This window comes from Zingiber officinale, chromosome 3A, assembly GCF_018446385.1.
Source record: "Zingiber officinale cultivar Zhangliang chromosome 3A, Zo_v1.1, whole genome shotgun sequence".
Lineage (NCBI taxonomy): Eukaryota > Viridiplantae > Streptophyta > Magnoliopsida > Zingiberales > Zingiberaceae > Zingiber > Zingiber officinale.
The window spans coordinates 114,128,170-114,147,739 of NC_055990.1; the positions used below are offsets into that span (position 1 = coordinate 114,128,170).

Below are 19,570 nucleotides of genomic sequence, written 5' to 3' on the forward strand. Positions count from 1 at the left end.
GGGATCAAGCCGTCACTTGGTGGGACATGCAGAAGTCGATCTTTGGGGAACAACGTATCACGTGGCAGATGTACTGGGAGGCATTTGAGAGACAGTATTTTCCGGTTACATTTTGTCTAGCCCGTCGTCAGGAGTTTCTGAACCTCAAGCAAGGTGACCGTTCTGTGATGGAGTATAATGCAGAATTCAGTAGACTGGCTGAGTTTTGTCCTCATCTGGTGGCTCAGGATTATGATCGGATGCATCAGTTTACTCAAGGACTTGCGGCATACATACGACTCAAGATGTCCGGATTTCCCGGTAGTTCTTATCGAGAGGTTTTAGATCGGGCGTTATTCATTGAGATGACTCAGCAACAGGTGAATCTGGTAAAAAGTAATAATAAACAAGTGACGCAGAAGAAGGAGAAAAGAGGACAGAGCTCACAGGTTATTTCAGGAGGGTCCTCTCCACCTCGGAAGACAAGGCGAACCTCGGATGGGGGTTCTCGTTCTTCTCAACGAGATCGGAAGAACGACTTTGGAGGGATCATGTGTTTTCAGTGCGGCTCCAAGAGTCATACCAGGAATGATTGCCCGTTGGATCATGCTATATGCTTCTATTGTAAGCTTCCAGGGCATGAGAGTCGAAATTGCACTCTGAAGGCTCAATTAGAGACGACCAAAGAGACCACTCAGGGAGGGCGACCCACCCAGACACGACAGCAGAAAGGACCTCAGAGGACTCAGAACGCTTCATATCAGCCGCAATTGCTGGGACCCCAGGGAAAAGTATATCATATCCAGAGTCAGGAGTATCCAGTGATGTCAGCGACCACGCAGTACTCTACTGCGGCGTCCCCTTATCAGACATATCCGGTACAGCAAGACCCGACACTTCCATCTCAGCCTTATTCGGCATTCCAGCAGCAGACTCAGCCTCAGTACCCGCAGCTGCAGCAGGGTGACGCTCCTCCGATTCCACGTGAGCCTACTTTAAGGATGCCACCATCAAGTGCAGAGGTGGGACGGGGTTATGCCGTCACCCGGGAGGAGGCACAGCGAGCTGAGGGATTGGACTTCCGAGGTATTGGTTCACTTTATACATTTAGTGTAGACTTATTGATGTATACTGGTAGTTCTCATTCGTTCATCTCTTGGGTATCTTTGGGTAAGATCGGGGGATACTGTTAACATGAGTTAACAGTATCTGTACCATCTAAAGGGGTACTTATTAGTAGTCAAGAAGTCAAAAAATGTTCTTTGGACTTTGATGGTCAAACACTTGCGATGGATCTACAGGTGTGGGAAAAGGTGGGGTTTGACATCATCCTAAGCTTAGATTGGATGGCTATAAAACATGCCAGTTGTTGTTTAACGCATTTAGGTCGTAAATTTAGGGACCAAATTTTTATTAGTGGGGGAGAATATAAAATACGACAACAAAATAATAATTAAAAATAGGGTTATTTGACAAATAATCTTATTAGATTTTTCGGAAATTTTTAGAAATTTTCTGGGATTTAATCGGAACTCGTATGACGTGTTTTGAGGGGACAAAATTATAGGTTTTGGAAAAGGTCCGTTTGGAATACCCAAATATGGCAGTTGATTGAGGAATAAACTTAGGTTTAATTTTTCTATGCCTAAGTTTATATTATAAAAACCTAAGTTGCCGTGCCCTAGCATCCTCACACGCGCGCCTCTCCCTCTCCCGCTCGCGATCCCCTGCCCAAAACACCGCCGACCCCTCTTCCCTCTTCGTTGAGCTTGCGACGCCGTGCCCTAGCCAACTCGGCGCCGCTTCCTTCCTCCGTAGCTTCCTCCCTTCTCTCCTGAGCCACAACCGAGCCTCTTCCTCTCCTTGTACGCAAACACCACAGCAGCCGGCAACCCTCCTCCTCACGCGGGCACCCGCCGCCGAGCCAAGGCAACCGATCCCTCTTCCTCACGTGGAGGTATGCCCTAACTGATCTGGTAGGTAGAATTTCCCTTGTAGGTATGAGATAGGGTTTTCTTTAGGTGGGCAAGTGCTCTTCGGATTTGAGGGTATGAGTTCATTGAGGTAAGGATCGATAGCTAGGAGAAGAGGATAGGTTGTCTTGAGGTAATTGTCTTCCTGATTGAGTCGTCATTTGAGGTTTGTGATGTTCTCGCTATCTTGCCTGTTCTTGCCTTCTCGTGATTTCAGTGGATTAAGCTTTCTCGTTTGAATCAGGTTTTCCTTGCTTGGAGTTTTTCGTGATAGTTCATATGTGGTAGAGTCTGTGGTTGAGGTTTTAAGTCTCGATTGCAGATGCTGCTTCTCAAATTGCTTATGAAATTTGAGTTGATTTTGAAGGTAGTTGTTTAATCGATGAGGTTCTGATATACTAAATCATAATGGATTTGTGTGGATTCAACTCGATCTTGTGCTATTCTTGAATTTTGGCAGAATTTCTATGTGGGGTTGTTTCCTCAAACAGTTGTGGTTTTGTGCGATCTCAATTTGGTGTTGCTGCACTCCTTTGAATTGCTATGAATTGTTGATGTTTACGCCATGAGTCCTGATGTTCTTGCTTCCTTTCTTTGCTAACACTGAAATGCTGTATAAACTTGGAATGTTTTGGATTTCTCCACGAGGTTGTTTTGGATCGGTGTAGTGCTATTCAATTTTTGTTTTGAAGATAGTTGTGGAGTGCAGTTCTGCTTTCCTTTGTTTCACAGCAATTGATGGGCTTTAAGCTTTAATCGGTGAATCTTTGGGTTCTTATGGTATCTTAAGTTTCGGGTCGAAAGTTTTGTTTCTTTTTGAATCGCTATGAAAGCTGCGGATGTTCTATTCAGGAATTAAGTTGTGAATTGAAGTTTTGATTGGATGTTGTGTCAGGGTTTCGTTGCGACGTTGTTTTGGTATAGTGGATTTGATTTCTATGTTGAGTTTAGTTCTTCAAGATAACTTTAACCTTTTGGATAGATTTGGGTGAATCGAGATTCACAATTGGATTAGGATTTTTTTTCCCTAATTAAGTTGGGTTTTCGTTTAGCTAGTGTCGTTATGAAATTAGCTAAATTGTACATCATGTGATTTGCAGGACGTTGATTGAAGACGATTGGCACGATCTGCATATAAAGGCGGGTACTTCTTGCTTTGTTTTCTTTTAGTACTTTGACCTTAGTGCATGAATTATTTTGGACAAGGACTGTTTACCTTGACTCCACTCTTACTTTCCTGCGGTTGATACTTCCACGGAATCTTTGTGAAATTCGTTTTTATATCCATACAGTCTCTTTTTGTTGTCTACGACCCGTAGCAGATACTAAATATCATATTTGTATGCTTTAACTATTGTTTGTTTATGTACCGTATTGAGCATGCTGGCTTCATGTAGCATACCTGTTTCTGCTTATATATATATGATGACTGTTGCATTGTTCGCATCATGTCATTGCATGCATGCCGCATCCTCGGCCACTCGAGAGAGTGGTAGCTGGAGTTGATGCCACTTGTCCTGTCATGCCGCACTCGGCCACATGTGTGAGTGGTAGCTGGAGTACGAGCAGCAGGGACCCCATAGCAGATGTGGCTAGTTAGCTACTATGCAACTGTCCCCTCGGCCACTCGTGTGAGTGGTAGCTGGAGTGGTGTACAGTCTGTCACTGACCCGACCTCTCGACCATACAGGGGTCATGGTGCGGAGAGGTGGGCGGGAGTGGCCATCCGTGCATACGCTGTTTGTTATTATTCTTGATTTGGCTATTGTTTATATATGCTGTTATTGCTTATTTATTGTGGTTGTTCACGTATGCTAACATGTTTACTTATGTTGAGATATATTCTCATTGTAGATGTTTAGATACTTGTTTATTCATTAGAATGTGGTATATACCTTGCTTTAGCAGGTTAGTATCAGTTTTGACCTGTTTTACCTAGCCTAGGATATGGTTTCAGGTATGAGCACTTGTTTTGATTCTATTTTAATATCTGCTATTTCTATTATGAGACTGTACTCCTTTTGGGTATTCCCTATTGGTACATTATGTTCATGCACTATCTTTCTTTACCCGCTGAGTTCCAATACTCACCACCTCGCAAAATGATTTTCTATCGCCAGGTAACCGGTAGATGAGCCATGGATGCTTGGAGAGATGTCGGCTGCCAGTCCCACATCACACTCGAGGATAGTTTTCTTGTTTGGTTTTAGTATTGTTTGGATGGTATGTTGATTTTGTGTAATTTGCTTTTCAATGAGTCGATGTAAATTTTTGGAGTCTAGTCTGGTGGTTGCAGACATTTTTGTTAGTGCCGTTGTTAGTTTTACGTTCGTATTATTTTGTGTCTTCCGCTGTGCATGTTTCCAGTCGTGTGAGTTGTTGTTAACCGTGTGGTTGTTTTTATTTATTTATGTCCAGCCAGGTTGGCTGTGTATATTAATTGCGCGGTCATATTATTTCTATTGTGTATATATTCCAGCCGAGTTTGGCTGATGTATATTTTGTATGTAGTAATGTTTCATATTGTCCGCCGTATAGGGGAGGTGTTGCCGAAATTTTCTTCGGATAGAGACTCCTCTGAGGCGTGACAGCTAGAGGGGGTGTGAATAACGCTCGTGACTATTTTTAACGATTTAAAACACAGATTATAAGCGCAGCGGAAAGTAAATGAAAACACACAAGACACAAGTGTTTTACTTCGTTCGGAGCCTATCTTGACTCCTACTCGAAGGCCCGCTGTCCTTGACCGCTTTCGGTGGGCAACAACTATAAATTCGAACTATTACAAGCTAGAAGCAATTACAGTTAAGAGCAAATAAGAAAGTTTTACCAACGAACAAGAAAGTAGAAGAGCGTTGGAGGTTCAGTTCGTTGTTGTAGCATAGCGTTGTTGAAGCGTATGGAGCACACGAGAGCACAAGACTTCTGTTCAGAATTCGATGATCTGAGCTGCACCTCGAGGCCTCATTTTATAGCTCTGCAAGGTCTGATCCAGATCCCCAAGTCTCGGGATCAGATTTGACCCGAAGCGGATCGGTCGACCGATCCTCACGTTGATCGACCGTCGATGATCTCCACCTCGTCGATCCGTCCATCGCCGCCCACTCGATCGGTCAACTTTATCCCTAGGATCGGTCGACCGATCCCAATGTTCGGCCGTCGATTTCCTCGACCCACACCTCGGCTGATCCGGTCGACACTATCGTTGTCGGACCGATCCCGAGGTTCGATCGACCGATCCTCGGTCGAACTCGGTCCAACTCTCAAGATCGATTTGGTAGCTTGAGGTTGATCTCGACCGATCCGGTTCGATCGGCCGATCCGGCCATACTAACCCTGCACAAAAGTATTAGTTTCCTGCAAAACAGAGTTAGAACACAAACGATAATATATAAACAAATGTATTGATAGCCTTCGGACTGTCCGGGTCTGACTTCGGATTTCCGACCGGAAACCCTAGGTCGACCCGACGCCTACTGTTCTCTCTACGGGGAACGTGTCCTCACCTACTCCACTCAGGAGATTTACCTGATGCCAGTCCGGTCCTCCAGACCGACTGGACTTTCCGCCTAGGGTTGCCACCCCCTAGGACCTAGGGTTACCGCCCCCTAGGGTTTTTCTCCACCTAAGGTTACCACCCCCTAGGACCTAAGGTTACCGCCCCTTAGGGTTTTTCTCCTTCACCTAGGGTTACCACCCCCTAGGACTTAAGGTTACTTCCCCTTAGGATTTTCCACCTGCCTAACCGCAGTTAGGACTTTCCTGCACACTTGTTTAAGCTCATTAGATAACAAAACAACTTAACTTGAACCCTTTGACATAATCAAAACACCGGTTCGATCGTCGGATGCTTCCCGCACCAACATGGTTGAGTTGGCTAGTGCAGGATAGAGTTGTTACCATAGGACAAGGGTTCGACTCTCGATAAAATCAAGGAAAAAAAACCCTCCCCGCACTAACTAATTATAGTTTCCTGATTTACCTCCTCACAGATGGTCATGAGGTCGACCGTGTAGGACCGCTGGGATGGTATATTTCACCTTTGCTACCATATAATGCAAATCTATTCATCATATTAATTCATTTACATATTAGTAGAATAACAATTACATGTTATTCATAAGATTGATTAGATCATATAACTTTGTCCACACCATGATATCGACTCTCACTCCTAGTGAGATTGGTTTATCTACAATGACAAAAAGCAATTATTAGACGAATATAATAATGATTTCCCAGCCTACAATAATGGTAATGGTAATTTGAGATATTATCGTCATTTAACCCGGTTTATAGCATCCCTAGAATGCTGGTTCAAAGTATTTAATAATTACTTTAATTTTTTGAACCTTACATTACACTTGCTTACGTCTCCCTTCAATCCTTCTTTAATACAATAGCAAAGAACTGTCAAAGTCATTGTTGCTGTCCTTGCCTGGAGCTAGGTTTCGTCGCTTTCAACTAAATGGTTACGAAGAAGCCGTGTGGTTGGCAACAACTAATTCTTGAAGACTGTCGGAGATATACACTGTACTGTTCGTCGGAGAAGAACCTGCATCAGAGCTACATTTGTTAGGTTTTCTCTGATCACCTTTTCATTTCCATGTACAATCACAGGCATAGTTCAACGATAATGATACTCTAGTGGAGCAACGATTTTTACCTATGCTTCATTCCACGTTTTCTATGACAAGAAGTTGCACTATTCATCGAAAAATATTCCCCACCAACCCGACATTTGTCACCTCATCTTTGTTCGACCTAGTGATTGAAATGTCATTCCGTGCCACCTGGCACAAACGATTTTTACCGTTCTACCGGAGAAGCGAAACCAGCATGTCACGCATGCGTGCCTCGAGTAGCAGGGATGTGTTGCCTGGCGTTTCTAGTGCTGCCGGAGGCGTCGCTGGAGGAGTCCGCAAGGCATCGAAGGCATCGCGAGTGCACCCGCATCATTTCTGGTGGAACCAAAAGTATCATGAGATGCTTTTGGCGGCATCGGAAGCGTCGCCGAACGCCTCCAGCGCCGTCGGAGGCATCCTCGGGACAGGGGGGTATAATAGGATTTAAATAAATAAAACAATTCCCACTTAAGTGTTATTTGAAAGATGCTTTAATAAATCCTAATTAAATTATCCTAATAAAATATAAAAAATATATTTAAAATTTGAAAAAATAAAAAAAATATTAAATTATATTCTAAAATTATTTTTAATGTTTTAACTTTTATTTAAAAATTCTAAAAATATACAAAAATCTTAAAAAATTTTAAAAATCAATTTTAAAAAAAATATATAAATTCTAATAAATCAAATTTATATTCTCATATTTTTTTTAAAAATTTATTTTATATTTTTTTTACTATTTTAATGTTTAATTGATATTTAAATTTTTTATTATTTTAAATATATATTGTTTAAATTATTAAATAAATAAATACATAAATAAATAAATAAATAAATAGTTAATTTATATAATTATTATATATAAAATTGTATTTTTTAATTAATTTATATAATTATGATTATTCAATCTAGACATTGAAAAACTATAAAGGTTACCTAAGTAAAATATATAAAAACTAATGCTTTTATCTTATTTAAGTCACTCCTTTTATATTATTAAGTTAATGATGTATGAATTTTAATTTGACTTATTCATAAATTAATTTTATTTAAAGGAAATTATATTTAATTAATTTTTTTAATAATATTAAGTTATTTAATAACGAAGAATTTATATAAAATTATTATATAATTTATTTTTAAATTATATATAATAAATATATTTATCTAATAATTAATATATATAAATAAATAATATTAAAATTATTTCGTATAATATGTTACTAAAAGTATATCATTTCGATTAAAATCTATAAAAATTTTAAACCTGATTTAATCATTTCACACGTAAGAGAGTCACCGTTGGTTGGAAAAATACCTACACCTTTCGTCAAAAATTTATCTGGTGGCCTTAACTTCGAACGCATGTCGGTTTCTCTCCGGTAAAACACTTTCCCAGTTCGAAAATGTCTTTTTTGTCTTCAGAAGGGTAAAATAGAATTGTTACCCACGATAAACTACGCGATTTAGACCGTTCCAAAACACTTATGCGATTTGGATATTTTACTGTCTACGCTATTTCGTAAATTGCCGAATATTTTAAAGATGGTTCTATAAATTATATTTTAAATTTATCGAAGACGTAAAAAAAACTTCATCTTGTGATCCCACCAGGTGTGGCTCGTGAAATCTAACGGCCCAAACTTCTCCACATGTACTCGCACAGCATTCCTCATCAGGCACGCTACCGCCAGCGTCATCCAATTTATAACACAGGCTAAATTTCACTTCCCCCCCCTTCAATTATGTCATCACGGTTACACAACTCTAAACTGCAAATTTGGACTCAATTGAAGTTTGTTTATCTTGTAGGGTTCTAGAAGAAATATGCTGTCCGGTCATCGGGCCTATAAATTTGGGGCTCAATACTCCGATACCTTCTCTTACTCGCACGCTTGCCTCGCCACCGTTAGGACAGCGACAGGCTTCGGTCCATTCTGTTCGAAACCCTAGGAATTCCTCCTCGCTCCGCCTTCGGCTCGTCTCCTTCCCCGCTATTCCATCGCTCAGATCTTTCCGGGCTGCGTTGCCCTTGTTTATCTGCTCCGGTAAGGATTACGCTGTTTGGCTTTTGTATGCCCTGGGTTGAAGGAAGGGTTGATTCCTGAAATTCTTTGGGGGTTGGGTTGGAGGTTAGATTAGATCGTTGATCCAATTCAATTTTTTTTAACCCTTTCTTCTGTTCTTTTGATGTTTTGATACGGCTCAAGAGGGCTGAATGATGATTTGGGGGTTGTTTTTTATTTGCTATCCAAAATCGAGGGTTTTCTTGGAGTGCTGAATATTAGACCTATATTATATATAAAATCAGAGTGTAGGTAATTTCTGCCTTCTCTTGCAGTCGGAATTTGGGTTGAACAGGAAAGGATTTGGATACTTTAGGTCTATTAGCATGGCGCTAAGTTTTCCTTTTTGGTTTGTATTTTCTACTCCATTTATTCATACTGATGATGAGTCCTCTCGTGCGGGATGCAAGAGGAGCCCTCTTAACATTCCTTTGGAGATTGGAAATGGTTATGGCTACATGGGAGGGATCAGAGGGGATAGTGATTTGGTCGATGTGGAGTGGATGTTTGACCCAGTGGACTTGCTTCCAGATGACCCATTTGGGATGGGGCTTGATGACAGTATGGAAGCTGCAATTGCTAGCATTTTTGAAGCCAGTGGTGGTGACTTATTTGGATGGACTTTGTTAAACTTACCTGAGTTCCAGTTTTACCATGGCGATTTGTTCGAAGAACAGCATAGTTGGGTGCAGGACACCTTCAGTGGAGATGGACAACCAATCGTGGATGTGGAACCACCTTCAAGATGCATTCATGAAGAAACCTATTGTGGAAATGAGGGCCTGCTGCATGATGCTTTTCTTTATTCACTTGGACATTTGAATCTTCAGGATCTCCTTTCAGTGGAAGGGGTCTGCAGGTCCTTGCGTGTGGCTGTTCAAAGTGATCATCTTTTATGGAGATGTATACATTTGGATTCTCCTTTAAGCGAAAAGTTCACTGATGATGTTCTGGTACGATTTGCTCAGAGATCTCAAGGTAATTTGCAGTGTTTGAGCTTGTCAGGTTGTTCAAAGATCACAAATGATGGGCTAAAGCGAGTGCTAGACATTAGTCCCAAGCTAAGGAAGGTTAGTATTTATTAAAGGAACATGCTTTGGATCTTGTTTTCAATTTTGTTCTGTTGTTATATTTTTGCTTCTTATGCAGATCATGCACCTATTTTAGATTTACTCAATAGTGGTTTCCATCTTGCATCTGTTTCTATTTCGAATACTGCTGTTAGCGATTCAAGCAAGAGTAAGGTGGTGATCTGTCTCAAGGACAGTCATGAGGCAAGTTAAGGCACATACTAATGAAGTTGGAATATATAACATGTAGCAACTAGACAACAATGATGTTGTTAGGGTTTTCTATTTCTCATGTTATAAATATGAAGGTAATTATGCCCATCTGTTTGCCATTACTAGACCTGCAAGTTAAGTCTCCAAGTTGAGCATGTAGAATTCTGTCAGATGCAGTTTTGTGCCCTGAATTAATGATGGCTGAGATTCTCATAACTCTTTTCTTATTACACTCCAAAAGGAATCTGAGGAAATAGGCATCCAATGTCTAGAATCTTTTCAAATTTGATATTGTCATGAATTTCTCAATTTTCTTGGAAAGAAGTATACATGAGATTTTCATTGATGAGATAGTTTGGAAAATTTTATTGTAGTGATCTGATAGATATTTTTGTAGTCAAAGGAAGATGTAGAAATTTCTTCTTCTTGATTTGAAAAGTAGTCCATTGCTTATTTTTCTTTCTTTGACTAGGGTATTATTACTTGACATGCTTAAACCTAGAATCTCATTAGTTGAATGTTAAGATAGGTGCATAAACTCATTTAGCAAAGGCCAAGCTTGTACTTAAATATGTTCTCAATAAAAGCTCATTTACATATTTCAATTAATGCAATCTTGTCGATGGTTTAGGTGACATCATCAATTTATAGACCTACTGTTTGTTTAGCTTTTTCCTGAAATCTATCCTTGTTTTCATGGTCAAACCTTGGCAATATAGATCAATTATCATCTCTTTTATCTATGCAGCTAAATGTCAGTGGATGTGTTAGACTAAGTCTTGATGGAATCATAAATGACCTGAAGGAATTCCAATCGCAAGGAATGCCAGGAATACAACATCTTAAGCTTGGTAAGCTTTTCGTTGTATCGGAAGAACAATATGGAGAGCTGAAGTCATTGCTATGCCTGGATCAGCTTCAACATTCTCAACCTCAGAAATCACGGTTCTACCACACTTGTCGGTTGTCGCATCATTGTGATGACAACTGTGTCCTGGACTTTGATCTCTGCCCATTTTGTGAGAAGTACAAGCTTGTTTATGACTGCCCTTCAGAAAGTTGTCAAGTACAAGGCCCTAAAGGGTGCAGAGCTTGTGATGTTTGCATCTCAAGGTGTGTTCAATGTGGAAAATGCATAAGAGACAGCAGATACATGGAGACATTTTGTCTTGAATATCTCTGCTCGGGTTGTTGGAGCCTACCACCATCGAACGAGAGAGAAGAAAAGTGAACCTATTCTGCAAATGCTTTTGTTTGCAGAATCATCTGTCATGTTTGTTCTTCTATGATGGGTTTCGGGTTGGTTAGAGAGTCATGTCTATGACTTCCAAGCCGCAAGTCTTTTTCTCACTGCTGCTGATGAAGAGACCATTTTTTTTGGAGCAAGAGAATTTGTCAAGGACAATAAATCACTTGGTAGTTACGTACCATTCACCTGCACCCAGGCAGTCCCTCGGATTAAGGACAAGTTCAAGATCTGATCATCCTTTCTGCAAAACCATTGATAATCTGAAACACAATGTCATTTTAATTCATGGATATGCAGGTGGAGATGGTGGTGAAGGAAGCAGAAAAGTTTGCTAAACACAAAAAGGATAAGAGGGAAGTTACTGATATGAAGAACCAGTTGGAATCTATGACTTGGAGAAGAAAAGAAAAGTAACTGAAGGAGCTTGGAGAGAAAGTAAGGGGAGCCACTGATCCGAAGAAGCAGTTCCGGAATCTGTGATTTAACAAACACAGAAGTAACTTGAGGAGCTTGGAGAGAGTGAGGGAAGTCATTGATATGAATGAAAAACCAGTTGGAATCTGTGATTTAACAAACACAGAAGCAACTGGAGGAGCTTGGAGAGTGAGGAGGGAAGGCATTGATATGAATGAAGAACCAGTTGGAATCTGTGATTTAACAAACACAGAAGCAACTGTAGGAGATTGGAGAGAAACTGAGGGAAGCCATTAATGTGAAGAAACCAGCTGGAATCTGTGATTTAACAAACACAGAAGCAACTGGAGGACCTTGGGGAGAAATTGAGGGAAGTCATTGACACGAAGAACCTGTCAAAATTTGTGATTTTAACAAAGAAGCAACTGGAGGAGCTTGGGGAGAAATTGAGGGAAGTCATTGACACGAAGAACCTGTCAGAATCTGTGATTTTAACAAAGACAGAAGAAGCAACTGGAGGAGCTGGGAGAGAAAGTGAGGGAAGTCATTGACACGAAGAACCTGTGATTCTAACAAAGACAGTAGCAACTTGGGAGTTTGACAAACACATAACTGGAGGAGGTTGGAGAGAGAGTGAGGGAGCTCATTGACATGAACCTGTCGGAATCTGTGATTTTTAACAGAGACGGAAGCAACCGCAAGAATTTAACAAACACAGAAGCAACTAGAGGAGCTTGGAGAGAGTGAGGGAAGTCATTGACACGAACAACCTGTCGGAATTTGTGACTTTAACAAGAATTTAACAAACACAAGCAACTGGAGGAGCGTGATCTGATCATCGACGAGGGAGCCATGAGGGTGGAAGCAGAATTGACTAATTCACCTCCTGAATAACTGATAGTGAACTTGTGCACCATTATCTATCTGTTTTCCAATTGTTTTTGGTATCTAGTTTGAAATTGAAGAAAAACAATATGTCGAGGGCTTCTACATCTGAAAAAAAGACAAAAATAAAATCTAATTAAAATTATTTTGTAAAAGAAGTTTCGTGTTTCATTCAGCTTCGGATATGTGCTTTGTGGTTGATGTTTCATGCGTGTTCATCTGTGTTGGATGAAATATTACTTGTGTGAAACAACAAAAAAATATATATAAATTTTAAGTCCTTATTAAATCTTAAAATATATTTAAAATTTGATTTTTATTCATTTAGGTTACGTTTGTTAAGGAGGTAATCCATCTTGTAATATAATAAAAATTATATTATAATATTGATTATTTTATTTGGTATAGTTTTAAAATTGTAATGTGTTGACATTACTAAGGAATATTCTGATTTGATTTGACAACATTAAAGAATATTTCGGATATTTTTATTTGCCTTTTGTTTGTAATCTTTCTTTCTAATGCCTCTTGCATCCTCCTATTTAAGTTGGACTTTTTGTAAATTATAAAATAATGAAAAAGATTTAAGTTCTTTTTCTCTTCATCCAATTCCACATGGTATCAGAGCAATAGGATGTAAGGATGAATTTCAAGGCAACATCTTCAGATGCTGGGAGTGAGATGATGCCATTGGAGGCAAAAGCACAAGCAAATGTTCAACCGATGATGGGTTTTCTTCCTGACAACTCTACTGGATCTCTCCAGATTACTCTTCATAAACTGAATGAAAAAAATTATCTTGAGTGGTCTCAGACAGTACGATTGGCAATAGACGGCAAAGGAAAACTTGGGTATCTCAATGGTGAAATCAAACCTCCAACCATAAAAGATCCAAGATTCGAGCAGTGGCGGTCTCAAAATTCTATGGTCACTGCTTGGTTAATAAACTCTATGGATCATGTGATTGGAAAGTCATTTATATTTCTACCCACAGCTCGAGATGTGCGGGAAGCTGTTAGAGAAACATATTCAGATTTGGACAATCATTCTCAATTGTTCGAATTAAACACTCGACAGTGGAAAATGGAGCAAGGAGATCGTGAGTAGCAACTTATTATAATGAAATGGTGATTATTTGGCAGGAGTTGGATTTGTTTGAAGAAGAAGATTGGGAAAATCCAAATAATAGTGCTCGCTATAAAAAAAAAAATAGAAAGAGGTCGGGTATTTGTGTTTCTGGCTGGTTTGAACAAGGAACTCGATGAGGTTCGAGGGTGTATTCTGGGACGAAAGCCTTTACCTCCTCTAAGAGAAGTTTTCTCAGAAGTACGTAGGGAAGAAGCAAGACGATATGTGATGCTAAAAAATATTCCTGAATCAAAACCAGTAATGGAAGGGTCCGCTCTTGCAGTTCGTGGTGCAGAAAAGCAAAGGCCTTGGTGTGACTATTGCAGAAAACTGTGGCACACACGTGAAAACTGCTGGAAGTTGCATGGAAAACCAGCATATGGAAAGAAGAAACAGGGCAGTGATAACAAGTTAGGGGGAGCACATGAAAGTCGTGCCCTTCATGTGAACCATTCTGATCTAAAGCAGCAATCTTCCTCAGAATCTTTTCCCTTCACTAAGGAACAAATGGAGCACTTACAAAAACTATTTCAGCCCCAATCCTTAGGAAATTCTAATCCTTCATGTGCCCTTGTTGATTCAGGTATTGTTCCCATCGGTACCCTTGCATGTACCAAATCTAATGGCTTCTGGATCTTAGATTCAGGTGCTACTGATCATATGACTAGTATTTCGCAATATTTCTCTTCTTATACACCAAGTGCAGGGAATCAAAAAATCAAAATTGCAGATGGTTCTTTTGCTACTGTTGCAGGAAAAGGACTAGTACCTATTTCTCAATCTATAACATTGAAAGATGTTCTAGATGTTCCCACCCTTTCCTACAATCTTCTATCTATCAGTAAATTCACCCATGATCATAATTGTAGAGCTAATTTTTGTTTCTCGCATTGTGAATTTCAGGATTTAACCTCGAGGAAGATGATTGGGGATGCTAAACAGGATGGTGGGCTTTACCTCTTTAATGAAGGGTCAGACCGTAAAACTTGTTTCAACTCTATTTCTGTTCCAAATAATAATGAAATTTTGTTATGACATTATAGATTGGGTCATCCTAGTTTTCAATATTTAAAGTTGTTGGTTCCCAAGCTGTTTATTAATAAAGAGCAGTCAATTTTTCAATGTGAATTTTGTGAATTAGCAAAACATCATCGATCTGTTTTCAACCTCAACCATACAAAAAATTAGCACCTTTTACTATGATTCATAGTGATATTTGGGGTCCTTCTAGGGTTACCACTCTTTTTGGGAAACGATGGTACATCACTTTCATTGACGATCATACTAGGATCACATGGGTTTTTTTGCTAAAAGAAAAATCTGAGGCTGCAATAATGTTCAAATTTTTTTATAACATGGTTCAAACTCAATTTCAGACTTAGATTAAAATTTTTCGAAGTGATAATGGAATGGAATTCTTTAACAATATGTTGGGAAATTTTTTTGATGAGAAAGGAATTGTGCACCAAAGTTTATGTAATTATACACCCCAACAAAATGGGATTGCTGAAAGGAAAAACAAACATCTCCTTGAAGTTGCTAGAGCCTTAAGTTTTACAACTAAGGTTCCTAAGTATCTTTGGGGAGAAGCAGTTCTGACAACAACCTATTTGATTAATCGAATGTCAACCTGAAATTTGTCGTTTAGAAGTCCAATTCAGGTTTTCACAGAATGTTTTCCTAATTCTCGATTAGTGACAAACATCCCTTTAAAATCTTTTGGAAGTATTGCATTTGTTCATAATTTTGATCCTAGAAAATCAAAACTTGATCCAAAAGCACATAAATGCATATTTGTAGGATACCCCAACAATCAAAAGGGATACAAATGCTTTGATCCAATTTCGAAAAAAATATTTGTCTCTATGGATGTCACTTTTCTTGAGACAACTTCATACCAAAACACTCATCTTCAGGGGGAGAACAAACCTAATGAAGATGAATGTGTTGATAAATCTGACTTAACCTTTGCACTTGTTCCTAATGATACTCTATCACTAAAAGAGGTAGAAAATGGGGAAAATATTGAGTCTATCGACAAACAAGAACACTCTGTGATAATGTCATCTCAAAATAAACAATATGAAATAACAGAAATGGATGGGAAACGATATAAAGGTCTGGTCTATTCAAAGAAGAAGGAAGGCCCTAGTTCCCAGCATCCTCAAGAATCCAATCAGAGGTTCAATCATGAAATTCATGATTCACAAGGACCCAATCTTCCAGGTAATCCTGAGTTTTCTAATCAACTGGATCTTCCTAATGCTCTTAGGAAAGGTGTTCGATCTTGTACAAAATATCCCCTGTCAAACTTTGTGTCGTATGAAAATATTTCACCTTCCTATTGCACATTTATTTCACAATTGTCTAGTGTATCCATTCCTAATAGCATCCAAGAAGCCATAAATGTTCCTGAGTGGAGAGAAGCTATTCTTGAAGAGACGAAAGCTTTGGAAAAGAACTCTACTTGGGAGAAAGTGGATTTTCCTAATGGGAAGATAGTTGTTGGTTGTAAGTGGGTATTTACTGTGAAATACAACTCAGATGGATCCTTGGAGAGGTACAAGGCCCACCTGGTAGCTAAAGGGTTCACTCAGACTTATGGAGTAGACTACTCTGAGACTTTTTCTCCTGTTGCTAAATTAAACACAGTACGAATACTTTTATCTATAGCTGCTAACCTTGATTGGTCATTGAATCAGCTAGATGTGAAGAATACATTCTTAAATGGGAACCTAGAAGAGGAGGTTTATATGGAACCTCCACCTGGATTCACTGAAAAATTTGGGGGTAAAGTGTGCAAGCTGAGAAAGTCTATATATGGACTCAAACAGTCCCCCAGAGCTTGGTTTGACAGGTTTACAAGGTTTGTTAAAGGTCAAGATATATTCAGGGTCAATCTGATCATACTCTATTTACTAAAAGATCCACCAAAAATAAGATTTCAGTGGTGATTGTTTACGTGGACGATATAATATTTGTTGGTGCGGTTAGCACTAACGGTCTAACTAAGGTTTTGATGAATGACAAATCAGGTTAAGTTAGGTTCGTCGTTATCTAACACTCTGATCGAGTGTGCAGGATAAGTCCAGCTAGGTCGACGGGCTGACCGGATAGCTGGCGAGAAGTCTAAGCGGGTCGACGGGCTGACCGGACGCTTGGCGAGAAGTCTAGCTAGGTCGACGGGCTGACCGGACAGCTAGCGAGAAGTCTAGCTAGGTCGACGGGCTGACCGGATAGCTAGCAAGAAGTCCAGCTAGGTCGACGGGCTGACCGGATAGCTGGCAAGAAGTCCAGACGGGTCGAAGGGCTGACCGGACGTCTGGCAGGTAAGTGAGGTAAGTCACTGGAGGGGAGTGACTGCGAGGACGCGTTCCCGGGAAGGGAACATTAGGCGTCGATCCGGCTTATATCCATTTCGGATGTCTAAGTCGAGATCGTGACTAGATTCCGGTCTCGGAAAGACAGAATCTAAGTCATACTAACTTATGCTAATTCATACTATTATAAATGTGCTAATAATCTGTTTTGCAGGATATATATTGCCTCGGACTAACTTTGTTTTGCAGGAAAAAGAGATTTCTGGAACAAGGTGGTCCGGGCGCCCGGAGGTCTGGGCGCCCGGAAGGCAAATTATATCCAGCCGAGTCGTCGCCACGTGGAGCATCACGGTTTGTGCAGCTACGTCGCATTCCAGGCGCCCGGAAGGGATCCAGGCGCCCGGAACAGCATATAAAAGAAGCCCCAGGCAGGAGCTTCTGTTGGAGTGTATACTGAAAGCCTAAGCTTTGTAAACATTCATTATGAATAAAGAATCACATTTGGTCAAATTATCTACATTTAGTTGTAGTTGTTCAATTAATTTATATTGTAGATAACATAGTATGTGGTGTCACATGCAGAAGATAATGTTATCAGTACCTTATAAATTATAAACAGTAGCTCACGACCAAAATGGAAAGGAACAAACCATTAGAAGGTCGTAGTGTAATTAGGTATTAGTTTATCTTGACTATATAATTACACTAGTACACTCAGAGTGTATTGAGTAGGACTATTTGAGGTCGTTTCTTTTATACTGACTTTATAAAGGAACAAAGACCTCAGTTATTATGGAAGTGTGTGCTCTTAATCCTAATATAATAACAAGCACATATATTTGATATTTATTTCTTTAATTTATCAATGGGTGAGATTTAGTTCGATGAATCAATAAACCTGATAAGTTGGGAAATGGTATCACTTATAGTGTGTGTTGTTGATTATAGAAGGAAACTGTGTCCTAGAGATACTAGGTTGATAATGTCCTCAAGAGGAGCTCATAAGGATTGTCATGTTAAACCTTGCAGGTGGACTTAGTCCGACATGACGATAAGGTTGAGTGGTACTACTCTTGGACTAAGATATTAATTAAATGAGTTGTCAGTAACTCACTTAATTAGTGGACATTCGATATCTTAAACAAAGGGAGACTAACACACTCATAATAAGAAGGAGCCCAAAAATGTAATTTGGGATTGGTGCGGTAGTTCAATAATAGTTCTCTAATGGAATGAATTATTATTGATAAAATTAAGTTGTGTGTTCGGGGCGAACACGGGATGCTTAATTTTATCGGGAGACCAAAACCAATTGCTCCTCTCGGTCCCTATCGTAGCCTCTTATTTATAGAGTACTATACCCACCTATACCCACCTTCTATACCCACCAATAAGGGGCCGGCCAAGCTAGCTTGGGAACCAAGCTAGGGCCGACCTAGGTATAAGATTGGGTGGCCGGCCCTAGCTTGAACCCAAGCTAGTGGGGGCCGGCCAAATTAAATTAAAAAATAAATTTAATTTTAATTTTTATTATGTGGAAGATATAATTTATTAAAGAGAATTAAAATTAAAATATCTCTATTGTAAAAGATCTACAATAGATTAAAGAAAGAGATTATATCTCTTTCCTTATTTGTAGATTGGTGAGATATTTTATTTTCTCTTTAAAAATTATTCACATGTTGTAAAATTAAAATTATAGAAATTTCCTTTTTATCAACCATGAAGAGATTTGAAGAGAAATTTTATTTTTTTAAAATTTCCGGAAATAAATTAGGAAGTTTTAATTGTTGATTGAAACTTGTCCAATTTTGTTTTCATTGATGTGGCCGGCCACTTGAATTTAATTGGGAAAATTTTATTTATTTTTCTCAATTAAATCATGTCAAGGAAATTAAGGAAATTTTATTGTAATTAAATTTCCTAATTTGCCTAGGCCAAGGAATATAAAAGAAGGGGTGAGGGTGCCTTCAAGAGATACAACCTCTATTATTTTCTCTCCCTCTTTTCCTTGGTGTTGTGGCCGGCCATCATCTCTTCTCCTCTTCCTCTTTGTGGTGGCCGAAACTCTCTATTGCTTGGAGCTCTTGTGAAGGCCGGATACTACTTGGAGAAGAAGAAGAAGAAGGAGAGAAAGCTTGTATCTCTTGGAGCTTGGTTAGTGTTTTGATTTTCTTCCTTGGTGAAGCTTCTTTCTTTGTGGCCGAACCTAGCTAGGAGGAGAAGAAGGTGGTTGGTGGTTTCTCATCTCGGAAGATCGTTGCCCACACAACGTCCGAGGTTAGAAGACGAATACGATAGAAGATCAAGAGGTCTTTCTAGAAGGTATAACTAGTAGTTTTTCCTTTTCCGCATCATACTAGTTATTTATGGAAATAATACCAAATACAAGAGGCTTACGTTCTAGTATTTCGAATATGTTTTTCGATGTTGTGTTCTTTTGTTTTATTTATCCTTGTGATTTGATTGTTCTTTTCGATTAACCTAAAGTTATTTTAGGAAATTAAATATTAGCTTTCTATAAAAGGTTTTGTCTAGTCGGTGGTGGTTGCTCCCATATCCAAGAAGGCCATGTGCCTCGCCACGTCAGTACTGGGAACCGATTATGGAAATTAATATTTAATGGAATTAATAACTTAAGGCGA

The 19,570-nt window shown here is 39.3% G+C and overlaps 1 protein-coding gene across 2 annotated transcripts; it reads left to right on the top strand.

Moving 5' to 3' along the window:
* Nucleotides 1-8,466: 8,466 nt before the first annotated feature.
* Nucleotides 8,467-12,579, top strand: LOC122052307 (F-box protein SKIP14-like). Of its 2 annotated transcripts, none has more exons than XM_042613776.1 (3): nt 8,467-8,628; nt 8,922-9,716; nt 10,678-12,579. In XM_042613776.1, exons 2-3 carry the CDS (start codon nt 8,973-8,975, stop codon nt 11,158-11,160), a joined length of 1,227 nt encoding a protein of 408 aa, XP_042469710.1. In that variant the 5' UTR covers nt 8,467-8,628; nt 8,922-8,972; the 3' UTR covers nt 11,161-12,579. The 2 variants fall into 2 exon arrangements, with proteins under 2 accessions (XP_042469710.1, XP_042469711.1); XM_042613777.1 differs by having other exon boundaries at nt 9,057-9,716.
* The last annotated feature ends 6,991 nt before the right edge of the window (nt 12,580-19,570 follow it).

Excerpts from the sequence above, each read along its gene's own strand:
- LOC122052307 (XM_042613776.1), top strand. The coding sequence starts at position 8,973 with ATGGCGCTAAGTTTTCCTTTTTGGTTTGTATTTTCTACTCCATTTATT. Across the intron at positions 9,717-10,677 it reads TTAGTCCCAAGCTAAGGAAG|CTAAATGTCAGTGGATGTGT; the intron begins GTTAGTATTTAT and ends TTATCTATGCAG.